This window comes from Empidonax traillii, unplaced genomic scaffold (genome assembly GCF_003031625.1).
Source record: "Empidonax traillii isolate 1590-97213 ecotype Southwest subspecies unplaced genomic scaffold, ASM303162v1 scaffold1671:size75888, whole genome shotgun sequence".
Lineage (NCBI taxonomy): Eukaryota > Metazoa > Chordata > Aves > Passeriformes > Tyrannidae > Empidonax > Empidonax traillii.
Genome location: NW_020956864.1, coordinates 11477 through 32425, shown reverse-complemented (window position 1 = coordinate 32425; position 20949 = coordinate 11477). Strand labels below are relative to the sequence as shown.

Genomic DNA, 20949 nt, shown 5'->3' with positions numbered 1-20949 from the left:
AAAAAAAAAAATGATAACAAGCAGAGAAGTGTTTAGGATAAAAGCTGGAGAGAGAGAAGAGCTCAAGGAATGGTGAAAAAAGGGGCAGAAAAACCCAAGTTCAGGTGCCCGCTGTCCCTGCTCTGCCGTGCTCTCCCTGGGGGGAGTGTCAGCATTCCCACCTTTTGCTGGCTGTACATCCACAATCATGCAGTCATCATCTTCCTCATCTTCCTCGGTGTCAGCCTGAAACCCATCCATCTCCACAGCTTCAGCCTGGAGGGGGAGAACAGGTACCAGGTGTGTGACAGCAGGGGCAGGGTGGCACCGGGGCCAGGGGCATGGTCTGAGCAGGGGGGGGGGGGGGGGGGGGGGGGGGGGGGGGGGGGGGGGGGGGGGGGGGGGGCACGTTTGGAGGGAAGGGAATAAATAAAAAATAAAATTAAAAAATCAGCAATTCCCAGCTCCACCAGGCACTGGCTTGGGCCAAAAGGCCTCATCTGCAGTGGCACAAACAGTGGGAAAGGTGCCAGGCTCCTGCTCCAAGATTTTTCCCCTCTTACACAACGGGCCGAGCAGCCCACGCAGAGCTCAGCTCGGGCCTTGAGGGGGGATCTGACTCTGGGTTCTGGTGGATTTTTGGAAGGGAAATCTCCCCCCCGCCCAACCCCTAGCTGATTGTTTTCATGGAGTCACGGAATCATTGAGGTTGGATCTCCAAGATCCCCGAGTCCAACCCCTAAACCACATCCACATGGCTGTGGGGTGGGGACTCCCCCACTGCCCTGGGCAGCTGAGCCATTCCCTGAAAATCCCTTTCCAGGGAGAAATTTTTCCCTAATATCCAATCTAGACCTCCCCTGGCACAACCTGAGGCCATTTTCCCCTCGTCCTGGCCCTCGTTCCCTGGGAGCAGAGCCCGACCTGGCTTCCCTCTCTCCTGTCAGAGTTAGAAGGTCCCCCCTGAGCCTCCTTTTCTCCCAATTTTAGGGTGTTTTCTTCCTTCTGAAAATGGGAAAATGACTTTTTCTCCTCAGGTCTGATGTATGACCTCCTCACCTTTGTCAATCAGCTTTTATGCAGGTTGAGGGGCAAGGGGAAGGTGGCAACTCTTCCTGCCCTGCCCAGTTTTTGCCACAGGAGGAGAAAAAAAAAAAAAAAACAAAGCCAAACTCCCTCATTTTGAGTGGAAAAACCCCAACACAAGGGGTGGCACAAACTGAAGCTGCCCAGCTGTGAGGTTTTTTTTTATTATTATTATTACTATTATTTTTGTTGTTACCCTTCAGCTGGAACTGTGGAATGACAACCCTGATCCCCAATCCCCACACGAGCCAAGGAATTTTCGGTTTTCCACCTTTTCAGCTGACAGATGAAAACCCCTCCCCCCCCCCACGTGGGCAGGCACTGCCCACTCCAACACCCACTCCTCTCCCTCCAGCTTATGTAAAAATCACCTTTTGCTGGCACAAGTCCTGCCTTGGAGCTTCAGGGCAGGGAAACACGTGCCAGGGGAGGGGAAATGTGGCAGCTGTGCCCTCCCAGCCCTTCTCCCTTGAGCTTCCAGCCCAGCTCAACAGGTTGGTTGGGCTCTCAATCCCAAGGCAGGGCTGATTTGGACATCCTTTTTTTGGGATGGTGACACCTTTTTTGCAGCACAGCTTTAAGGAGCTTGAAAACATCCAGGCATTGGTGATGTCATTCTCCTCCAAGCCTTTGTTTTGCTGTTCCTGCTGAATTTCCAGTGGGTGCCAAGCAGAGACTTTTATCTCCCTGCCTTTATTTAGTGCTCCAGAAAAGAAAGAAAAAAAAAAAACAAAAAAAAAACCACCCAAGCAGATGGAGTTTGGGGGCTGAGCAGCTTCTCACAAGTCTCTGATCTCCATCAGTACCTGAATGCTGAGCTTTTGCAGGGGAAAAGGCAAAAAAAAGAAAAAAAAAAGCCAAGAATAGATTGAGAAGGAAAAGCATCAAAAGCATCAAAAGCCTCATCTGAGGTCCAAGGCAGGGAGTGGGACAAGATGGGCTTTGAGGTCCCTTCCAACCCAAACTATTCTTGGATCCTTTCCTGAGCTGGTGCACAGGACATGGGGAATAAATGGAGATGGAGAGGGACTGTTTCCAAGGAGTGCCAGGACAATACAGGGAATGGCTTCAAACTGCCAGAGGGCAGGATTAGGGGGGATATTGGGAAGGAAGTCCTCCTGGGAGGGTGGGGAGGGACTGGGATGAACTTCCCAGAGAAGCTGTGGCTGCCCCATCCCTGGAAGTATCCAAGGCCAGATTGGAACAACCTGGGACAGTGGGAGGTGTCCCTTCCCTATTGGAACAACAACCCAAACCATTCCATGACCCCATGACCACATTCCTCAGCCATCCTTTGGGATGATTAAGCTCCATCACCACCCGAGGTCACCCTGGAAAGCAGGAGAAGCAGCAAGAGGAAAACCACACCAAAGCTCCTGAACACCACACCTGCAATTCCCCCTCCATCTGTCCCTCTGAATTACTGTGTTTTTAACCCAGCACTTGCAATTCCAGCTTCCTGTGTGTCAGGATGAGCTGGAGGCTCCACAGGCTGTTCTGGGAGGAGTTGAAGCACTGGGGGAACACATTTAATCAGCTGTCAGTGCCCAGCCAAGGGCTTTCCTGGTGTGAAGGGCAGGAGTTCGTGTTTGGAGCTGGGGGGGCTCCAAAAAATACACCCAGCCCCATTCCCAGCTGGGGAGGGACAGCCTTGAACATTGGGAATGAACACCCTGAACACGAACACCCTGAATGTTCCTCACTGGGAATGAACACCCTGAACACTGGGAATGAACACCCTGAACATGAACACCTTGAATGTTCCTCACTGGGAATGAACACCCTGAACATTGGGAATGAACACCCTGAATGTTCCTCACTGGGAATGAACACCCTGACCACCCCTCACTGATGACCACCCTGACCACTCGGGGTGACCACCCTGACCACCCCTCACCGGGGATAACCATGCTGACCACTGGGAATGACCACCCTGACCATCCCTCACTGGGAATAACACCCTGACCACACCCCTTACTGGGATGACCATCCCTCACTGGGATGACCACTCTGAACACTGGGATGACAATCCTGCCCATCCCTCACTGGGAATGACCCCCCTGACCACTGGGAATGACTCCCCTGGCCACCCCTCACTGGGGATGACCACCCTGAACACCGAATGACCCCCATGACCACCCCTCACTGGGAATGACCACCCTGACCACCCCTCACCAGGGGGAGATGACCCCCCTGCCCATCCCTCCCCCCTGCAGCCACTCACCTGCCCGTCCCGTCGCGCTCTCTTCACGAACCTGGTGATGGACATGCTGCCCACGCCCTTCCTCTTGGCCGGCACGGGGGTGCTCTGCGGGCCGGCCGTGCCCAGCACGGGGGTCCCCTCCTCCTTCACCCCACATGGCGCCCCAGAGCAGGGCACCTGGGTGACGTAGTTCCACTGGCAGGGCACGGGCAGGTGCTCCTGCTGGAAGCTGCGGAGCACGTCCATGTGCACGTACCAGCACATGCGGTGCTCGGGCCGCTTCTCGTACACCGAGCTCTCCGAGATGATCCTCTTTAGCCTGGCCTTGGAGGGCACTCCGATGTCCTCCCCCCCCAAACAGGGGGTCTGGGGATTTAGGGGGCTCCCCTGGCTGCCCCCGGCCGCGCCACTGAACAGTCCCTGCCGGCAGCACTCCTGGAATTCCTGGATGATCACCTTGCTCCCGTTGACGTTGCCGTGCAGCAGAGGCAGGAGGTGGCCCAGGACTGGAGGGACAGAGGTGGTGGGGAAACAGTGGGTTAAAAGCTCAGGAAAAGACTGGCTAGGGGTAATAAATAAATAAAACCCATCAGCACGGTTTCCAGAGGGGAAATAAAGAGGCTGGGATTCGTTTTTAGGATGGGATTGCCCAGAGGAGCTGTGGCTGCTCAAGGCCAGGCTGGAGAAGGGAAAGCTCCAAGGAGACCTCAGAGCCCCTTCCAGGGCATGAAGGGGCTCCAGGAGAGCTGGAGAGGGATTGGGGACAAGGGATGGAGGGACAGGACAAGGGGAATGGCTTTCCACTGCCAGAGGGCAGGGAGAGATGGGATATTGGGAAGGAATTGTTCCCTGTGAGGGTGGGGGGGCCCTGGCACAGATTGCCCAGAGAAGCTGTGGCTGCCTCATCTCTGGACGTCTCCAAAGCCAGGTTGGAGTACCCTGGGATTGTGGAAGGTGTCCCTGCCCATGGCAGGGGGTGGCACTGGGTGATCTTAAAGGTCCCTTCCAACCCAAACCGTCCTGGGATCCCACGGTTGTAACAAGAGTTAAACTTGATGTAGGAAAATCCACCACCCCTCCATGGAATCTTCACCCCTACTGAGCCTTTCTGTGAGTTCTTCCCACCCTTGTGTGCATCAGGTGCAGGAGAAGCTCAGGAGTGAAACCCAACACACAAACAAAACCCTCTCCCTCCAAGCAATAAACAGGTCCCTGTGCTCAAGGCCCACCCTAAATCTGAGCCTGCTCAAGTCTTGTTGGCTTCACTTCCTAGACTGTCCAGAGCACGAGTTTTTGGAGAGCCCAACTGAGGCCACACCATCTGCGCTGCCAGAAAACTCCTTTCCAAGAGCTCCCAGAGATTCCTTGGACTTCAGACTGGTCAGAAACAGGCCATGCTGAATGGAACCCTCAGCTCTCCCTGCTCTCCCCGGGGCACAGCACAACCACCGAGCCCCTTCAGGTCTTACTTTGCTGATCTCTGGCTCTTTTTTTGCTACATTTCTGGGTCTGCTGCTCTTCCTCTGCCACAGGTGGGTCCAGGACACAGGCTGTGAACTGCTGGAGAACCTTGAGGTCGGGGTTTGTGCCGCTGTCCTGCTCTGCCCCTTCCCAGACACAGCCTATCTTCACAGGCTGCAGCACGTGGAACCTCTTGCCCTTGGCGATGAGCTCATCCCACTCCTTGGCCTTCAGCTTCTGACGGACCTTCTGGTTCTCTGGGTCACACTCCTAAAGGAACAGGGGACACCACACACCTGTCACACCCCCTGGGCCACACAAAGCTGCTCCTGAACTGTGCAGGTCTGAGGGAGCCACGGCCCTGCCAGTGTCGACATTAAAACCACAACTCACTTGGAAAGCCAAAGGGCACCCAGTTAGTTCACTTACCTCTGTCACACCTTCATCTTCAGATAGGTACCCATGGGGTACAAAAAACCCATCGTCCTCGTCTTCGTCCTCTCCCTCCTCTTCATCATCCTGAGAACAAATTGATCAGCAATTACACCCACGAGCTCCCAAGTGGGTTTCCCCCCACCCCCCTCCCCGCCTTAGTTGGCTCCCAAATCTAAATTTTTTCCCCCTCACCTCTTCACTGTGGGAGAGACTCTCTCCAGGCTCCTCCTCTTCCCATTCCTCATCACTATCCACTTCATAGTCCAGCAGTTTCTGCAAGACACCCCAAGATATTCCGTGAGTCACTTGACGGGGACGGCCCCAAACCCCGCTTAGGGGTTCCAAAGCCCTGGAAGCAGCTCAGGAAATCGTGGATTTGGGAGCATAAAGAATCCCAGCAGAGAGGAGCTTACACTGTCCTTGGCCCAGGGGTTCCTGGCACGGATGAGGGTGGTGCTCTTGTTCCAGGTGCCCCAGTAGGCAGGCCGGTGGTTCTCGCTGAACTGCAGCAGCTTCATCCTCCCAAACTTCTCCCTGTCGGGAACACCGTCCCTCTGGCAGCTGTCCACCACCACCACGTCACTGGGGACACAGAGGGGGAGAGATGACTGCAGAGCCCACACAGCACCCCCCTCCTGGGGGACACAGAGCCCACACAGCACCCCCATCCTGCTCGGCTCATCCCCTCCCTCAGTGTGGCCACGATCCCACCCCGAGCGTGGCCCACGGCAGGGGGGGTTGGATCCAGGTGGTCTTTAAGGGCCCCTCCCAGGCCAAACTGCTCTGGGATCCACAGGCTCTCCCAGTTCTCCTGCAGGAATTCCAGACAGCCCATTTTCCTTCCTTATCACCTCTGTATTATTCTCTTGGTAAACCTCGATATTCCCTTGATAAGCCTCGATATTCCCTGGATATTCCCCTGATAAACCTCGATATTCCCCTGATAAACCATCCCAGACGGGCCAAGACTGGCCAGTACTGCAAGGTACAAAGATTTCCCCACAGGGAAGTATTTTTCCCTCAGTTTTATGCCCAAAATGCCACCTGCTCCTTACCTCAGTTTTTACTTCATAGGGATTGTTCTGTCCCCTACAGGTTACCTCAGATTTTAATCCCAAAATATTCATTATTCCCTAGATTTTAACCCCCCAAAACCCCCTTCCTTGTTTCCTCTATCTTATCCCAAAAATGTTCACTCTGCCTCTAAATTACCCCAGGTCCAAAAAAACCCCCCAAAAGCAGGTTTTGTTCCATCTGAACAAACTCATCTTAACCTGTCACCTTTGGGCCACATCCAAAACACCCCAATTTACCTCAGCCTTTCCCTCCAGGGATGCTCATCCTGACCCCTCCTCACCTTCCCGTACGGAACGGCGGAAATCCACGTCCTCAGGTGGGGAAAATGAAGAATTCCCAGGAAAACGCCACCTCTCCAACACCAATTCCCACCTCCAACCCCCTCCTGCAGCTCCTGACAGGGGACAAAAAGCCCTCCCAGCACTGACCTGTTCACTGTGTCAGTCCTGTTCCTGACCCAAGTGGGGCCGGATTTTCGTGGTTTGCGACATTTCAGGTCCCTCAAGAACGAGACTTCGCAGTCCTGGGCAGGCAGGAGCTTATCCAGCCGTTCCAAGGAGTCTGGATCCGGGACAACACGGCTGAGGGGAGCCAAAACCATGTTCTCCTTGATCTCAAAAGGGGCGAACTTCCCACAGGAGCCTGCAAGGATCTGGAAGAGCAAAGTGAGGAATGTTGAGGTTTGGACACCCCAGGAATTGCAGCCCCAACGTTCCAGCCCTGGGGTGAGGGGCCAGGTTAAGTGAAGATTTAGGTTAAGCCCTTCCCAAAGTTCCAATTCCAAGGCAGTCGAGGTGTTTATGGAGAGCTGGGAGTTCTCTCAGTGGAGAAGACACAGTTGGGAGTTTTATTAAACCAACCCCAAACTTCTCCTGGAATCTCTGCTGTGGCTTTTTCCTTAAAATCTTTTACACTCTGAAACGAGGAAATTAAGGAAAATTAACCCCAAACTCCTCCTGGAGCCACTGCTCTGGCCTTTTCCTTAAAATCCTTTGCCCTTTGAGGTGAGGAAATGAAGGAAAATTAATGCTCTGTGCACCTGAGAAGCTCTGGGATAAGAAGGAAATGGGAGTGTTTATTAGAAACAACTAAAGAGAGACCAAACAACCCCCAACAGGACCAGCAAATGCCTCACCTTGGGGGCTTGAGGAGTCTTTGGTTTCTGGAGGAATCTCGTGATTTCTGCTTTCTGGGCGTTGATCCGCTGCGAAATCGGAATCAAAACGTGAATTTACAGACGCCAAGACGGGACAGAGCTTTCCAATTCCAGGTGAGCCCCTGCATGACTCAGCTCCAACCCCCCCAAAAAAAATCACTGCCTTGTCCTCTCTGGCATTCCAACATCAGGGGCAGGGGGAAAACACCCAGAGGGAAAAGACTTGGGAAAGGGAAAAGACTTGGGAAAGGATCCTGCTGGGAAGCTGCCAGGGAACACATCCCCCCTCCCAACAATTCACCACAGGAAAAGAACTCAGAGACAAGCAAAGGGACACCTTTCTGTTTGGCAACCACCAATATTTACCTTTTCCTCCTCTCTTAACCGTTTCTCCTCTTCTTTCTTCCTCTTCTCCTCGAGTTTTGCCCTGGAATAGAAAGTTAATTTGAACTGTCACAAACCATGAAGGGTTTATTTGGAAGATAATCCACCTCTCCAGCCACACAGAACACTTCCCCTCGTCGCTCCTGGAGCAAATATTGACCCATCTCAGCCCCAGGGTGAACCCCCAGCAGTGGGAAATCCGTGGCACTGCCATCTCCCAGCTCAGAGAGGGAGCAGAAAGATCTGCCAGGCCCTTTCCAGCTTTTCCAAACCCATCCCACACGGCACTGCTGGGGCCTGGCATGGGAATGTGGGGGTGGGAATGCCCCCCCCTCCCAAGGCACTCACTCCAAAGCTTCCTGCTTCTCCTTGCGCTTCTCCTCCTTCACCCTCAGCTTCTCCGCCTTTTCCTTCTCCTCTTTTTCCTTCTTTTCCCTCCTTTCCTTCTCCTTCAGCTCCTTCTCCTCCTCTTTCCTCTTCTTTGCCTCCTCCTTGGCTCGTTCTTTGGCGGCTTTGGCTTCTTCCTTCAGCCTGCCCTTCTCCTCCCTCTCTGCCTGCAGCTTCTGGAGCTTGTCTGCTCTCTCCTGATCCTGAAAAAAAGCAGGATATTCAAGGAATTGGGGCTTTTTGGGACACAGAAACCTTAAAAAAAAACATTAATTGAAGGATCAAAATCTTCATTAAAAGCAGCATTTCATCCCTTCAGCTGACAGACCCACTCGGTGCTCTGGTGTGAGGTTAATTTTAGAAGTGAATTTGTAAATCCATGAGGATTTCCTGATGTTTTCCACTGTCACAGGAGTGGGATTCGATCCTTGGGAGGCCCTTCTTAAGTAAGAATTCGAGAAAAATAAAGATTTTGGGGAAAAATGAAAAAAATTCTTTGAGAAAACCAGATTAAAGAGTTCAAGAGTAATAAATCAAAGAATAATAAATAAAGAATTCCAGGGAAAAAAACAAAAACCAAAATTAAACCATAGAATTCCAGAAAAAAAAATTTCCAATCAAAGAATTCTAGGGGAAAAAAAAAAAAAAAAAAAAAAAAAAAAAAAAAAAAAAAAAAAAAAAAAAAAAAAAAAAAAAAAAAAAAAAAAAAAAAAAAAAAAAAAAAAAAAAAAAAAAAAAAAAAAAAGAATTCCAGGAAAAAAAAAATTAAACCAAAAATTTCCAGGGGAAAAAAATATTAACAAATACTTCCAGAAAAATAAATCAGAGAATTCCAGAAAAATAAATCAAGGAATTAACAAAAAATAGCCCTTTTTTTATGCTGCAGGAATTGGTGCTTTGAGCAGCAGAGGATGCTCAGTCACACAAATCCCCTCCCTGTGCATTTCCAGCCTGGTTTTCCTGATTTCCCATCCCCACTTCCCGAGTTTCCAGTAACTCCAGAGAGCCCCCCACAGCCAAGTGGAGCCAAAGGGAAGGGCTGAGGCCTGGAATTTCTGAGATCTCTGGGAAGTTCCCAGCACTAGGGGTGGTTATATTTAATTTTCAGCCTCATTTTTAACTCCCCTTCTCACCCCTCTCCCTCCCAGCCCCGCTATTTTTAACAGGGGGATGAAAAACAACAGGTTGGGATTGGAAAAGGGGGGGAAAAGGGTGAGAAACCCCCTCACTTCAAGCTTTGGGAAGAGCAAAACCCATTCATTTCCTGCATGAAGGTCCTTCCATATCCAGGAGTGTGAGGAAAAGCAGGAAAAGAGAGAGATCCCAGAACAAAAAAAAAAAAAAAGGGTTTTGTTTGCTGCTCAGGGTGAATTTGGGTGTGAGGAGAAAGAGCCCTTACCCTTTGCAACCTCAGCTTCTCCTTCTCTGCTGAGCTCCTGTGGAATTTCTGAGGCACCTGGAAGCACAGAAGGGAAGTTTTAGGGAAGAGCCACATCCCATTCCCACAAAAAACAAAAAAAATAAATGGTACAGATTGAAGTGGAGCAGCAGATTGGACCCTCAGAATTCCTGCAGGGCACATCCAATCTCCCTGATTCCCATTAAATCCCATTCCCAACTTTCCATAAACCCCTCCCTCAGCTCCAGAGTGCCTTCTCCAAGGGGATGTGCCCTGGAATGCAGACCTGCTCATTAATTTGGGGCAAAGTCACTTCAAAATTTGGATCTGGGACTGGTTTTTTTAGGCTGTTTCTTCTCGTCATCACAGCCCACTTGGTTTCCCATCCAGCCTAAATTCCCAACAGGTCACACTTTTTACTTCTAAGGAAGGGATAAAAGGGGTATTTTATGTTTAAGATCAGTGGTTAAAAGCTGAATTTGTCAATATTTCGGCACCCTCTTCCCCCTGCCACTCCCAGCACCAGGCACCACACTGAAACTCTGCTCAACAGACTAACACAGCCCAGCTGCTCCATTTTCTATATTTATCTGACACAAAATAAAGAGTTCTTTCAAAGTGGGAGCTTCAGTTTTAGCAGGGAAACAAACATTCCAGGCCTCTCAGCTACGGATTTTGAGGGGAAAAAGGGGGGGAAAACTCCCATTTTAGGGAGCAAACCCAGTCTTACCATGGCCCTGTTTGCAGGATTACACCAGGAAATGAATATTTTTCTGTTGTCCTGCTGCACTGGAAATACTTCATGCCTGCTTGAGTGTGTCTGTTTGTTTTAGAGATTAAAGATTGGGGGTTTTCAAGGGGGGGAAAGAGATCATTTTGGGGGGGGGGGGGGGAAATCGATAATTTTGGGAGTTCCTCACTCATCCAGGGAGGGTTTTCCCTCAGTTTGCCCTTAAATCCTGAGGGAAAAGTTGATTCAAATCTCTCTCCAGAGGCTCAAGGTGGAATAAATAGGGAAGTTAAACCCCTTTGACCTTCACTTACCTGAAGAACACACCTGGTTCTCCACCTCAGCAACTTCCCCCTTGACACCACCCCCATTTTCCACTCTAAAAGTGGGGTGGAACAAAACAAAGGGGCAGATAATCTGACCTAAAGGTAAGCCAGGCTTGGCTGCAGCACCTGCCAGGGGTGATTGTGCCCTCCCTGATCCCTTCCCTGGAATAGCTGAGCCCTGGGAATGTTTCCTGTCGTCCTTGGAAGTTTCCCTGTCGGTATTTTCTCCCAAATCGAGGCATTTTGGAGGGGTCTCTCGTTGAAGCAGGAACCAGGAGGACAACAAACCACCTCATCCAGGGCTGATCCCAGAGAATCTCGGGATTATTTGGGTTGGGATGACCTCAGAGATGAGGCAGTTCCACCCCCTTTGCAACTGGATCCATCTCAGGTTGCTCCAAGCCTTGGGCACTCCCAGGGATGGAGCAGCCACAGCTTCCCTGTGCCAGGGCTTTTCCATCCATGCCAGCTGCAGGAATTCCAAGCTGGAAAAGCACCTGCACTGATTTTAACAGGGTGGGGGCGGAAAAGGTGCTCACAGGAATTCCAGGAGGATAAATAAAAGCTGGAAAACAGCACCTAAGGGGCCAAACTGTTACCAAAAGTCCCAGCAGGAGGAAAGGGGAGGTGGGGGGGTGTGTGTTGAATTAAACACAAAATGAAACTGTAACAGAGCTTAAAAGTTACAATCCCAAGGCACAAATCCACCAGCAGCTCAGAACCAGGCGAGGCAAAAATCCTGCAGGATTTCCAGGACAATTCCAAAGCTGTCAGTAAATCCCGGGCTCAATCACCACCACCTTCCCCTCCGCCTCTGGGGCGTCCTGCTCGCCCCCTTCTGCCCCACAGGCAGCTGGAAAACCCTGAAATGAGGGGCAAACCAACCTTCCTGAGAGGGGTGGAGGCAGCCAAAGGATTTGTGTTCCTCTTGGATCCCGCCCCGAGCTCGGGGGAGCTCCCTGAGCTCAGCGAGGATTCGGTCAGTCCCGAGTCTCCCTCGGGAGACGATTCCAGGGCCTCGTTCCCCTCGGGAGGAGCCCCCTGGGGGTCTCTGCCGGCCATGATGTCCTCCAGGAGCACCACGGGCACCTTCCTCTCGAAGAGCACGGCCTTCAGTTCGCTCTGGTCGCCTCCCAGGGCCCTGCAGGGGGAGCAGGGCTGGCTCCCACCTCCCATCCCGGCTTCTCCAGCTCCACAGGGCACACCATTCCCGGTGGGATCCGCTCCTTGGGCGCTCTGAGGGGAGCTCAGGCAGCTCAGCTGCTTCCCCTCCTTCCCTGCCCTGCTGGGGGGAGCAGCTGGAGGGTCCAAACCCCCCCGGGTCGTGGCGTCACCGAGTCCGTGGGCAGAGCCCTTGGGGGGCTCAGGGTCACTCGTGGCACCCCTGGGGTTCTTCTGGATGAAGTTGTCCAAGGGGCCTTTCCCATTGACGAGTTTGGGGGCGAAATTCCCATCGGGGCCCAGCTGGCAGTCGTTCTCCACGTTGTCCAGGGATGTGCTGGATGAATCCAGGGCGGGATCTTTGCCGGGATCGAAAGCGCTGGGAGAGCTCTTGGATTTCTTCACCTTGGGATCCACCTCATTATTGTCCTTCGGCACCAGATTGAGGCGCTGGAAGGGCAGTCGAGCTGCAACAGCAACAACAACAGGGGGTTATTTGGTCACATCACACCCACAAGTTGCACAGATTCAGGTGGCAGGCACACCCTTACCTTGCACGAGCTTCCGAGGAGGAACAGCCCCTTTGTCCCTGCACTCCATGGCTGGGAGAGAAAACACAACCAAATCAGCACCTGGGGGGGGTGTTACCAGGGACACAACAGCCCAACAGCTCCCCCAGGGGCTGTGAGGGGGCACAAAGAGGTCCCGATGTCACCCCCCACCCCCCAGACTGAGGGCAGGAACAGCCCCAGGAGATGGGAAGGGAAAATTCTTCCCCATGAGGGCAAGGGAGGAACTTGGATTCCCCAGAGAAGCTGTGGCTGTCCCAGCCCTGGGAGTGTCCAAGGCCAGCCTGGAGAACAGAAGGCTCCAAGAAGATCTGAGAGCCCCTTGCAGGGCCTGAAGGGGCTCCAGGAGAGCTGGAAAGGGACTGGGGACAGGGGATGGAGGGACAGGACACAGGGAATGGCTTCAAAGTGAAAGAGGAGAGATTTAAGCGGGATATTGGGCAGGAATTCCTCCCTGGGAGGGCGGGCAGGCCCTGGCACAGGGTGGGCAGAGAAGCTGTGGCTGCCCCATCCCTGGAAGTGTCCAAAGGCAGGTTGGGGCCATCTGGTCCAGTGAAAGGTGTCCCTGCCCGGGGCAGGGGGTGCGATGAGACAACCTTTAACCCCTCTCCCGCCCCGAACCGATGTGGGAGCCCCCCTACAACCGAACCCCTCGGCGGGCCCGTTCCCAGCGCCTCCTTTGTTACCCCGCGCCCCTCACCGGCCGCGGCCCTCACCTGTGCCCGCGGGCGGCGCGGCCCCCGCGGGTCCCCGGGTGGTGGCCGAAGCCCTCCCGACCCGCGCCGTCCCCTCAGCCGCGGCCCGTCCCGTCCGTGCCCTCAGCCCGTCCCGGCCTGTCCCGTCCTGTCCCGCCGCTCCCGGGCCCGCCCGGCCCGTCCCGCTCGTACTTGGCGGGAGCCGGGGCGACCCCGCCTCCCGCCGCGCTGATTGGCTGACCGCCCTCCACGTGACCCGCCCAGCCGCCCGCCCCCTGCCAGCGATTGGCTGAGCCCGCGCGCTGCCGCTGATTGGCCAGGCGGGCTGTCAGTCCGGCGCGCTGGAGGCGCTGATTGGCTGGCGGCGGCAGGGCCGGCTGGGTGCTGGCGGCCGGGGCTCCCGGGGCTGCCGCAGTCACGGCGAGCGGCGCCGCCGACGCCGCGGGAAAGGCCGCCCCGACCTGCCGCTCACCTCTCCCGCAGCACCCGCGGAGGCGCCAAAGCGCCGCTCGGGGCGCCGAGCCAAGGCGCGAAATGGCGGCGGCGCCAGCAGCCAATCAGCGGCTCGTTGGCGCGGTGCGCAGGCGCACTGGGCGCCGGGGGGCCTCTTGGGAGTTGTAGTTCTCCTTCTCAGCAGCGCGGCGGTCTCACCATCCCTTTCCTCGGCGGGCGGCTCCGGCCTGGTTGTCCCCGTGTCGCGCTCTCCTTCCCTTCCCCACGGGTGACACGCGTGGCTGTCCCTCAGGAATAAACAAGCAGCTACGGCCGACTCTGTCTCAAAGCGGGGAGGCGGGTCCGCCGCGCCAGCAGGGGGCGCCCTGGCGGCTCGGGGCGCTCCGGCCGCGCCGCTCGCTGGTCGGCGGGCCCGGGCGGCGGCGGCGGAAGCGGCGGCGGGGACGGGACGGGCCGGGCAGGGCCGGGACGGGACGAGGATCCCGAGGCTCTCCCGAGGATCCCGAGGATCCCACGGACACGGTCCCGCCGCCTTCACCCCGCGCCGGCACCGCTCCCGGCACCATGTCGGTGGCGGGGCTGAAGAAGCAGTTCTACAAGGCGAGCCAGGTGAGGCACCGGCAGCACCCCCTTCACCCCCCGCAGCCCGGTGGTCCCGAACCCCTCCCCGCGATTCGCTTCCCCCTCTCTGGTGTCCCGATCTCCGGTTCTCCATCTGCTCTCCCCCCCCCCGCCCCCCATCCCGCTCCCGGTGATCCCGGTGTTCCCGGTGTTCCCGGTGATCCCGGTGATCCCGGCGCTTGGAGGGATCCCGGGAATGTTGGTCCCGGAATTTGGGTTATGGAAATGAGGATCCCGGGATGGAGATGCTGGGAATGGGAGTCCCCGGGAATGGCAGTACCGGGATGGGGGGCCCGGGAATAGGGGTCCCGGGGCTGGAGATCCCGGGTTTGGAGATCGCCAGGAATGGAGAACTCGGGATGGGGCTCCCGGGATAGAGGTCCCGTTCTCCCGGTTGGATTATTTATGGAAGCGATCCCAGCAGGAAATTCGTTCCCTGGGGACCGGAGGGTCGCGGGGGGGTCCCACAATGGGGGGGGGTTCTTCCCCCCCCCCCCAAAATCCCTCCGTGTCCCGCACGCCCGAGGCCGGATCCAGCATTCCCCTTGGGAATCCGCAGCCGGGATTTCAGGAGAAAGCCCTGGATTTCGGGAGAACCCCCTGTTTAACCCCGGGCAGCAGCTGCAGCTCGACCCCGGGAAGCTGCGGCTTCCTGGAGAGCAGCTGGAGCAGGGCAGGCTTTGGGGGTGGGAAAGGGGAGCCTGGAGCGCCGGGAAGCGGCTGGGAATGTCGGGAAGAGCCTGCCAGCTGTGGGATCGGCAGCCGGGATGGACTTGCTGTCTCTCCTTGGAGCTTTTCCCTCGGAATTCCCCATCCCTGGAAGTGTTCCAGGCCGGTTTGCAGCGACCTGGTTTAGTGGAAAATGCCCCTGGATCATCTGTAAGGTCCCTCCCAACCCATTCCATGATTCCCTGTGGGAATCTGCACAAACACCTCCTCCCTCCCCGCCATTCCCAATCCCTCTGATCAGGATTGACCCTCGGGATGTTTTTGTTGCATTTTGGGAACAGCTGGGGATTCCCAAACCCCCCCTCAACTGTGTTTTCCACCCCCTCTTCCCACCCTTTCCCTCCTCCCATCCCCATTCCCGACATTTGTCGCCTCCACTCCCGGCTCCTTCCTATCCCTCCTCTCTTTTCCCTTTTCCCCCTTTTTTCCCCCCCCTCCTTCCCACTCCAAGCAGGATCAGCCATTTCTTGGCTCCTTTCCCCACCTCAGGCTCTGCCAAACCCAAACATGTGGAAGATCTTTCCCCAAAAAAAAAGAAAAAAAGTTTCCTTTTCCCCCTTCCACGTCTTAATTGAAGGAAAAAAAACTCCTCCTGCTCCCCATTCCTGCATCCAGAGGGAGCAGGGCTGGGCCCCATCCGTGGGATTCCTGCCAGGAGAGAGCCCAGGGGGGAACAAAAAATCATGGAAAAACCTAAAAATTCCAAGTGGTGCCGTCAAAGCCTGCGGATGGGGAGCCCCTTCCCAGCTGAATGTTCCCTAAAAAAAAAAAAAAGGATAAATACAGGCTGGAGAAAACAGCCTGAGGAAAGGGGGAGAAACAGCGGGAGCAGAGTGGGAATTCCCTCCAGATAGGAATTCCCAAGGACCTTCTGGTGCAGATCCCAGGAGCAGGAACAGATCCCAGGAGCAAGAGAGGATCCCAGGAGCAGGAGCAGATTCCAGGAGCAAATTCCAAGAGCAGATTCCAGGAGCAGATCCCAGGAGCAAATTCCAGGAGCAGATTCCAGGAGCAAATTCCAGGAGCAGATCCAGGAAGAGATCCCAGGAAGAGATCCCAGGAGCAGATCCAGGAGCAGATCCCAGGAGCAGATCCAGGATCAGGAGCAGATCCAGGAGCAGATCCCAGGGTCAGGTCTCTCCTTGGCTTTCCTGCTCCAGTGCTGGTTGGTGACAAAGGCAGGATGAGGCTCCCAAGGAGCAAGGAATTCCTGGCTCCAGGATCCTCACCTATCCTCTGGATTTTGGACTGGGGAGGGAAGGGATTGTGCAGATTCCAACCTGGAGCCTCCTGCCAAGTCCCACAGCGGAGTTTGGATCCGGTGGGATTGGACTCTGCTCCCAGGGAACGAGGGACAGGACCAGGAGAAACATCCCCAGGCTGTTTAGCTTGGAAATTCGGGAAAATTCCTCCCTGGGAAGCTCTGGAATGAGCCCTGCAGGGCAGTGGTGGATCCCCATCCCTGGAATTGTCCCCCAAACCTCTGGAATGTGGTTGGGAACACGGCCTGGAGCTGCTGCGCCCACACTTGAACCTGGGGATCCTGAAGGTCCTTTCCAAGCCCAGCAATTCCATGATTCCAAACCCTGGAGACAGGGATCAGGTGTCAGAGCATCCCATCTCCCTTGGGGTGCTGATGGAGCCGTGTCCAGGATATTTTCCTACGGATTCCCCCTCCTTTCCTGGCAGGATTTGGCATCACCCCCCCCATGCCAGGCTGGTTAATCATCGACAGAGCTGAGCAGCTTTCGTTTTCCCAGGATTTTCCAGCCTGTCTGGAGTCCCAGGCAGGGAACGATTCGTTTCTCCACATCATTTACTGGAAATTGGCTTTTTTTTTTCCCCCCCCCCCCACTCCCTTTTTAAGGTGGTTTTCACAGCCCTCCAGAATTCCTGGAAGGCGGAAAACAAGGGCTGGAAAACTCCAGCTCTTCCCACTCCAGCAGGGAAAGTGTTCCCTGTGTGTGCAGCTGGAATAATCTGGGATGCAGGTAATGACTCAGGGATCATGTGCCACTGGAATGCTGATTCCTGAGGTCCCTGACTCCCTGAAATTGGGGATTTATCCAAGGCTGGGTGGGAGGAAATCCTTCCTTCCCCCTTTCTCCCTGGGGTTATAAAAGTGATCATTTGGACATTTTTTTTTAAAGGATTGGAGATTTTTTTTTTAAGGATTTCCTTTTCCTCCCCTCCCCCCCTTCCATCCCTTGGATTTCAGGAACAGGCTCCTGTTGACAGGAAAAGGCCCTGATTGGCTCAAATTCCAGGAGAAACCAGTTGCTGGTGGATGATCCAGCCCGGTTTTGGGGCTGGAATTTCCTGGGAGTGCCTGCAGGTACCCGAGGTCCTGCTTGGAATCCATCCTGGGCTGCTCCTGCTCCCAGGAAAACCCTTCCAATCAATCCCCTTTCTATCCCTGTAACCCTTATCACTAGAAAAAGAAAAAAAAATAATCCTTTAAAACCCCCTGGGAATTTTTGGGATCTCCCAATAACTGGGAAAAGTGAGGAGGAGTTTTTTTTAGTGGGTTTTTTTTTTTGAGTGTTTTCCCTGGATTTAGTCAAGCCCTCGTGTGCTGCTGACGTGGTTTGGAGGGAGCAGATGGATAAAGCTCCTCCTGATGGTGCTGGGCTGGTTTTAGAGGCCAAGAGGTCCGGGATTTCGGGCCTGACATCAGGGATAACATCAGGGATGACGTCATCCGGATCGGCCTCTCCCAGGATTTCTGGGACACCTCCGGCTCTGGCTGCGGGGTTTGAAAAGGGATGGAGATGGATCTGGGAGGGATCTGATCCCGCTGAAACCATTCCAAAGGGAGGCTTAGCCACGTGCAACGAGAAAAACCTGGATCTGGGATGAGCTGGGAGCGGGACAGAGGGCTTGGATGCGGGGATGGATCCGAGGCCGGAATGTGATCCCACAGCAGCCTTAGGAATGCTGGGATGGCTCATGGGATGGCTCATTCCCGCTCTCCCTGCCCTCAGGACACCGTGCAGGGCCCTGATAGCCACCAGGCTTTTCCTACTATTCAAAATCCAGGAGGAAAAGGGGTGTTGGTGGCGTTCCCAGGGATTTGTGTCCCCCCCTTTGATGTTTGTGTACACGGAGACAGCGCCGGCTCTGCTGCCCATCCCGGCCTGGAAAACAGGGATCTGCCTTTCTTTGATGTGCCTTTGGAGGCTCCGGAGCTGCAGGGAGCTCTGCTGGGCCCTTCCTGAGCCCGTTAACCCCCTGCTATCCAGGAGGGAATGTGATTGGGAATGAGCGTTCCGGGCTCTCCCTGTCCCACAGCAATTCCTGTCCCACAGTTCTCTGGATCCCACCATTTTTCCATGTCCCATCCGTGTCCCACAGCTTTCCATGTCCCACCAGTTCTCTGGATCCCCTCATTTCTCCATGTTCCACAGCTCTCCCTGTCCCACCAGTTCTCCATATCCCATCATTTCTCCCTGTCCCAAAGTTCTCTGTATCCCATCATTTCTCCCTGTCCCCCCAATTCTCCATAGCCCATCGTTTCTCCCTATTCCCACACTTCCCTGTATCCCATCTCTCCATATCCCACAGCTCTGTGTCCCAAGGAGTAGCCTTGCCTCGCTCCCATCATCCTGCAGATCCAGAGGTTCTTCCCTCTCCATCCCAGCTCTCCAATCTCTTACTGTCCAAGACTTCCCTCTGGATGATCCCACTCCGTGCCATGCACCGCAGGGAAGGGTTTTTCCCCTCTCTCCCAGTTTTCAGTGGGAGCAGAAATCCCGTCTCCTGCTTTTTTGCAGCCCCTGGTGTTTTCCAGGTGTCTTTTCCCCTCCTTTTCCCCTTTTTTAGGGGAACAAAACCCAGCTCCGTGTGGGCTGATCACTCCATGGGCAGGATGGGACTGCTGGCTGCTCTTCCCAGAGCTTTGCAGCGGGAAAAATCCGGGATTGGAGTTCGGAGGGAGGCACTTTTGGAGTGCTTTGCACTCTGATCTCCCTCCTGAGGAGCAGCCCCAAGATTCCAGAGCCAGGAATCCCTGCTTTTCTCCCCCTGGATCCACCGGGGCCGGGTGGAGCTGCCCAGGAGTGATGGCTCAGCAGCTTTTTGGAAAAGCTCTGGAAAAGCCAGGCTGTGATTCACTGGGATGGGACGTGGGGAGGCTGGGCAGGAAGTCTGGATGCAAGGCCGGTATTCCACATTTTCCCCTCAGTTCAGTGAACTTCCTCTGGATCGCTGGGATCGCTGGAAGAGGGTGAGGAGAAATCGTGGCTGCTGCTTTTTCCTTCACCCAATTCCAGGATTTTTTCCCCCCTCCCCAAGCTGAGTAGAGATTGTGTCTTGTTTGGTTCATAATTAATCACAGGAAAAAAACCAGGATGCTGCTGGGATAATTGGATGCAAATTCCCTCCCCCCTCCCATCCCAGCATTCCAAAGGTGGAAACGTTTGGGATGAGTCTGCTCCGGGAAAATCAGCTTGGGGGGGGATCCCAACCAGGATTGATTTAAATGTGGTCCTGTAGGCAAGGAAAGGGGGAATTCATGAGGCAGGAAGAATTCCCAGAGCAGGAGGAATTCCCAGGGCAGGAGGAATTCCCAGGGCAGGAAGAATTCCCAAGGCAGGAGGAATTCCCAAGGCAGGAGCACCAGGATGGCGCGTTGGGATCGGGCACATCGGGATTCGCTCCCAGAGCTCCCAGTGCTGCTCCTCCTGCTCTGCTGTGCCCAGGGAGGGATGGGAGCAATCCCTGAATCCCAGAATCCCAGCAGGTGTTCCTGCTGCAGCCAGGGCTGGGCAGAATTCCCGAGGCAGGGCAGGAACATCCCGTGCCCTGGGCTGGCCCCAGACCTGCCCGGCTGCTGCTGCTGCTGCTTCACTGACTCGGCTCTCCTTTAATTCCCGCTGTCCTCGTTCCCTCGGGCCCATCTGCTGGATGGAGATGAGTCAGAGGAGGAGGAGGAGGAGGAGGAGGCTCCTGGAAAAGATCCCTGGGCAGCTCCTGCCGTTTCCATGGGATGAGGTTACGGCCCGAGGTCACCGGGAAGCCTCCGGAGGGACGGGAAGGGAAACGAAGGAGCCTTTTACTGTTGTGGCCTTCCCGCTGCAAATCCAGGGATTCCACAATCCAGGGATTCCCGTGGAGCTGCTGGGGGTGTGTGGGGGGTGGGGGGGAGGGGAGGGATCCCTGTGTCAGATGGTGAGGGGGTGGGAAGCTCCGGAGCTTTGGAGAACACGTTTTCCCGGGACACGTGTCTGGAGCACCTCAGGGAGGGAGGGGGGCCTGGAAAGAGCCTTTTCCAAGCCCATGGAAGAGGAAGGCTGGGCCAGGATCCTCCTCATCGACAGTGGGAATGGGGAAAATGTGGGATGGGAAGTTCAGGAGAGGGTTGAGAGGTGGATAATTATGGGGAAGATGTTCGTCAGGGCAGGGTCTGCACTGGGTGTCCTGCTGGAAAAATCCACTTGGAGATGCCCAGGGATGAGAGGGAGGGATCACAGCCAGCATTTAAGTGGGGCCCTGCAGCCAAAAAAAGGAGGAATTCCCAAAGCAGGAGCATCAGGTGGGCAGTGGAGTGTCCAGAGGAATCCCAGAATCCCAGACTGGCTTGGGATGGGAGGGACCTTAAAACTCATCCCATCAACCGTCTCCTGGAATTTCCTATCCCTCTGTTTGGGAGCTGGGAATGTGGCTCCCTGTTCCCCAGGAGGTGGAGGTGACTGTCCCTGCCCTGTTCCCTGCAGGGAACGCTGGGATTTGTTTTCCTCCACCTTTAAGTAGGTCAGGGAGTTGGGATCGGTGTGTGCTGAGGGCGTGCCCAGCTCGCCTCTCCCCCCCCCCCTCCACCCCCGGGCCTTTTCCTGCCTCTGGAATGGCCTTCCTGGAGCTGGGACACCCAGGACACCCCAACAACCCCCCCCCTGCCCCTCAGAACCTTGTCCAAGAGTTCTGGACATGTTCCCCAGGGTTTTCCTTTCCTTCTCCACCCCCTCTTTGTTTAAGGAGTTGGGGCTTGATTTGCCATCTCACTCAGGGCTATTTAGGGCACCTTTGAGCTGCATCCTTTTAATTAAACATGGATGGGAAGCCAGGGATGGATTCCTGGCTTCCAGAGGCTGCTCAGCACT

General features: G+C 55.1%; 2 protein-coding genes across 2 annotated transcripts in view; one reads left to right on the top strand and one right to left on the bottom strand.

Annotated features, from left to right (window-relative positions):
- CHAF1A (chromatin assembly factor 1 subunit A) overlaps window positions 1-12447 on the bottom strand; it is a 14298-nt gene extending 1851 nt beyond the window's left edge. The window contains exons 1-13 of the mRNA XM_027908280.1: window positions 12336-12447; window positions 11509-12251; window positions 9568-9624; window positions 8130-8371; window positions 7764-7824; window positions 7377-7445; window positions 6670-6893; window positions 5578-5746; window positions 5357-5437; window positions 5159-5248; window positions 4738-4999; window positions 3290-3774; window positions 162-255 (exon numbers count right to left, since the gene is read on the bottom strand). Coding sequence (XP_027764081.1) covers window positions 162-255; window positions 3290-3774; window positions 4738-4999; window positions 5159-5248; window positions 5357-5437; window positions 5578-5746; window positions 6670-6893; window positions 7377-7445; window positions 7764-7824; window positions 8130-8371; window positions 9568-9624; window positions 11509-12251; window positions 12336-12384 — 2626 coding nt within the window. The 5' untranslated portion in view covers window positions 12385-12447. The remainder of the gene's footprint in view (window positions 1-161; window positions 256-3289; window positions 3775-4737; window positions 5000-5158; window positions 5249-5356; window positions 5438-5577; window positions 5747-6669; window positions 6894-7376; window positions 7446-7763; window positions 7825-8129; window positions 8372-9567; window positions 9625-11508; window positions 12252-12335) is intronic.
- A 1584-nt stretch (window positions 12448-14031) lies between these two features.
- Window positions 14032-20949, top strand: part of SH3GL1 (SH3 domain containing GRB2 like 1, endophilin A2) — an 18328-nt gene continuing 11410 nt past the window's right edge. The window contains exon 1 of the mRNA XM_027908277.1: window positions 14032-14110. Within this exon, the coding sequence (XP_027764078.1) occupies window positions 14066-14110 (45 nt within the window). The 5' untranslated portion in view covers window positions 14032-14065. The remainder of the gene's footprint in view (window positions 14111-20949) is intronic.